The sequence below is a fragment of the Populus euphratica genome, unplaced genomic scaffold (genome assembly GCF_000495115.2).
Source record: "Populus euphratica unplaced genomic scaffold, PopEup_1.0 scaffold969.1, whole genome shotgun sequence".
NCBI lineage: Eukaryota > Viridiplantae > Streptophyta > Magnoliopsida > Malpighiales > Salicaceae > Populus > Populus euphratica.
In genome coordinates, this window is record NW_011500824.1 from 13,078 (window position 1) to 15,743 (window position 2,666).

General features: G+C 24.7%; 1 protein-coding gene across 1 annotated transcript in view; it reads right to left on the reverse strand.

The window, feature by feature from the left end:
- Positions 1-383: 383 nt before the first annotated feature.
- Positions 384-2,666, reverse strand: part of LOC105116489 (protein ECERIFERUM 3-like) — a 7,925-nt gene continuing 5,642 nt past the window's right edge. The window contains exons 8-9 of the mRNA XM_011013878.1: positions 1,501-1,674; positions 384-773 (exon numbers count right to left, since the gene is read on the reverse strand). Coding sequence (XP_011012180.1) covers positions 588-773; positions 1,501-1,674 — 360 coding nt within the window. The 3' untranslated portion in view covers positions 384-587. The remainder of the gene's footprint in view (positions 774-1,500; positions 1,675-2,666) is intronic.

The following is a 2,666-nucleotide window of genomic DNA, read 5'->3' on the forward strand; positions in this document are numbered from 1 at the left end:
ACCAGATTTTTTTCTATCTCTTCAGATTTTTTTATCTTTTTTTTATTCATTTTTTTCACACTGTAATAATAAATAAATTGATGTGATTTTTTTTATATTGTATAAAAGTTTGGTAATGATAATTTTTTTGTTAGTTCAAGTTAAGTTTCATTATTAAAATATGTTTGTTTTTGCATTTCAAAAATAATTTTTTTATTTTTTTCTTTACTTCAAATTAATTTTTTTTTTTGGTGTTTTGTATCATTTGATATAATGACAAACTAAAAAGTCAAATCCAAAACACTTAAAATTATACTTTATATTTTTCTTATATTTAAAATAAAAATTATTATTTACCTACTACAAAACACAAAACATGCGTGCATATATAAAACCTCCACTAGAAGAAGAATAAGATAATGGTAGAGTTCCTGGGTACTCTCATTGAAGAATCTCTGGTGGGACATATATATATGTCACAATATATCGCATTTGAATTGCAACTTGAAACAACTTTCGTTTGTTACAGTTAAATTTAATGTAAAGAAAACAAAGGAATATTTGTTGTTGCGAGCAAATCCTTTGTTTCTTCGCAAGAAGGCATGCATTCACATTGAATTTTGTCTGGGGACACCATTGGAGACCGGTTTCAAGCCATGCTTCAATGCAGCATTCCAAACCAGATCGATTCTGTCAACATCAATGGCCCCAACTTCATGGTGAGCCCAGCCTTCCAGCAGGTGAACCACCCCGCCTGCATGGCATGCGTGGACTACTCCTCTGTCCATGGTGTACTGTTAAAACACCAACCAAAACAAACATAAACTAGTTAATCCGTACAGGGACTCAGGGGTGAATAAAAAATTTAAAAAACTAATAAGTTGAAAAAATTAGAAAACTAAAATAAAAGAACAAAACCTTAAAAAAAAATAAATTAAAATATTAAAATAAACCAACAGGTTCAATTTGGTTTTTTAAATCTATATCTGAAAACCTAACCTAACCGAACTGAAATTAATAACCGAGTTAAACCAGAAAAAACCAAGATAAACCAAAAAAATCAAACCAAACAAAAAATCCAAGTCAATTTATTGGGTTTTAGTTTTTGCTTCTAAAATAACCGAATCAAAACTAGTCAGTTTAAACTAGTTTTGATTTTTTTAAAAAAAAATTAATTTAATTATTTTTTAGTTAAAAATTAAATCAAACAAAAAAAAACCACTCCCACCCATATCTCACTTTTAGCAAGTTAGCTCATCATCGCTTGTTTTTCTTTACGAGATTTTTCAATCCATAGACAATCAACATGGAATCCTGTTTTAATTCAAAATTTATATTTTACGAGTTTTTTTTTTTAATTCCTTTAGATCTATAGTGATCAGTAATTGAGAAAGTATTCAGAAGAGTATTAGCAATTTTTTTAATAAATTTTTTATTGAAAAATATATTAAAATAATTTTTTATTTGTAATTTTCAAAACCTTAAACATCATGTAAATAAAAAATGGAAGAAGGATTTTACCTCGCAATTTCCAAGCCCTTGAACTTCATCAGGTAGTCTCATGGCAGCAAGATCACCGTAAGTGCAGTCTCTTCTGAAGGACAAAATGGGGGGCACCACAAATTGATGGAAATGTGTTCCTGTCGGGGCCCAACTTTGCTCCCCTGGTGTGATCCACTTCCCCACGATCCAGGTCTACCATCGGTTCCAATACGACACCGTCACATTTAAAATTCACAAATAATATTTTGAACAAATAGAACAACCCAATTCAATTTATAGTATTCCTATTAGTTACGTGAGATATTTTTATTTTTTTATGAAAATATTTTTTAATTCATTTCTAATAATTTTTTTTGCATACATATAATTAAATGAATTAATATATATATATATATATATATATATATATTTCAATAAATAAATAAAAAGTAATAAAATAAAACTTAAAAAATCAAGAGATAATTGTAGATCAAGATATTTAAATCTTGAAAGATGAGATATTTATTTAATTGTGGTTGCTAAATTTATTTATTAAAATAAATTTTTTAATTTAAATTTTAAAAAATAATAATAAAAATAGAAATAAATTAAATTAATCAAATAAAAAAAGAAAAAAATCATGAAATGATGCATAAATATTATCTGAAAATAATATTTTTTTTATTTTAAAAATAAAGTTCATCCATATAAAAAATTTAAAAAAATATAAATAAATATAAAAACTCTTTAAATTTAAATGTATAACTAAAAATATAATTTTTATTTAAAAGAAAATCTTTAAAAAAAATAAAAGAAAACAAAAGTACTAATTTAAATATAAATTAGAAAATTAGAAAAAAACAATAAAAAATTATTAATTTAAATAAAATAGAAAAAAATTGGATGAAAAAAATTATAAATTAGATGATGCTCGGCTGACAGGCTAGTCCACCTGGCTTATTTAGTCTGGGTCCATGAGTAGGCTTGTCCTAACAAGCCTCTCTGATTTGACCCTTTATTGATTTTGTATATAATTTGATGAATAATATGTTATTTATTCTAATTTCTTAAAATTAAATAATATATTGTTTGATTTGTCAAGATTTTAGCTATTATAATAGTTAAAAAATTAAAATTAAAGTTTTTATTTAAAATTTTATTTTTAACATAAAACACTTATAAAATACATATAAAACACCCTAACT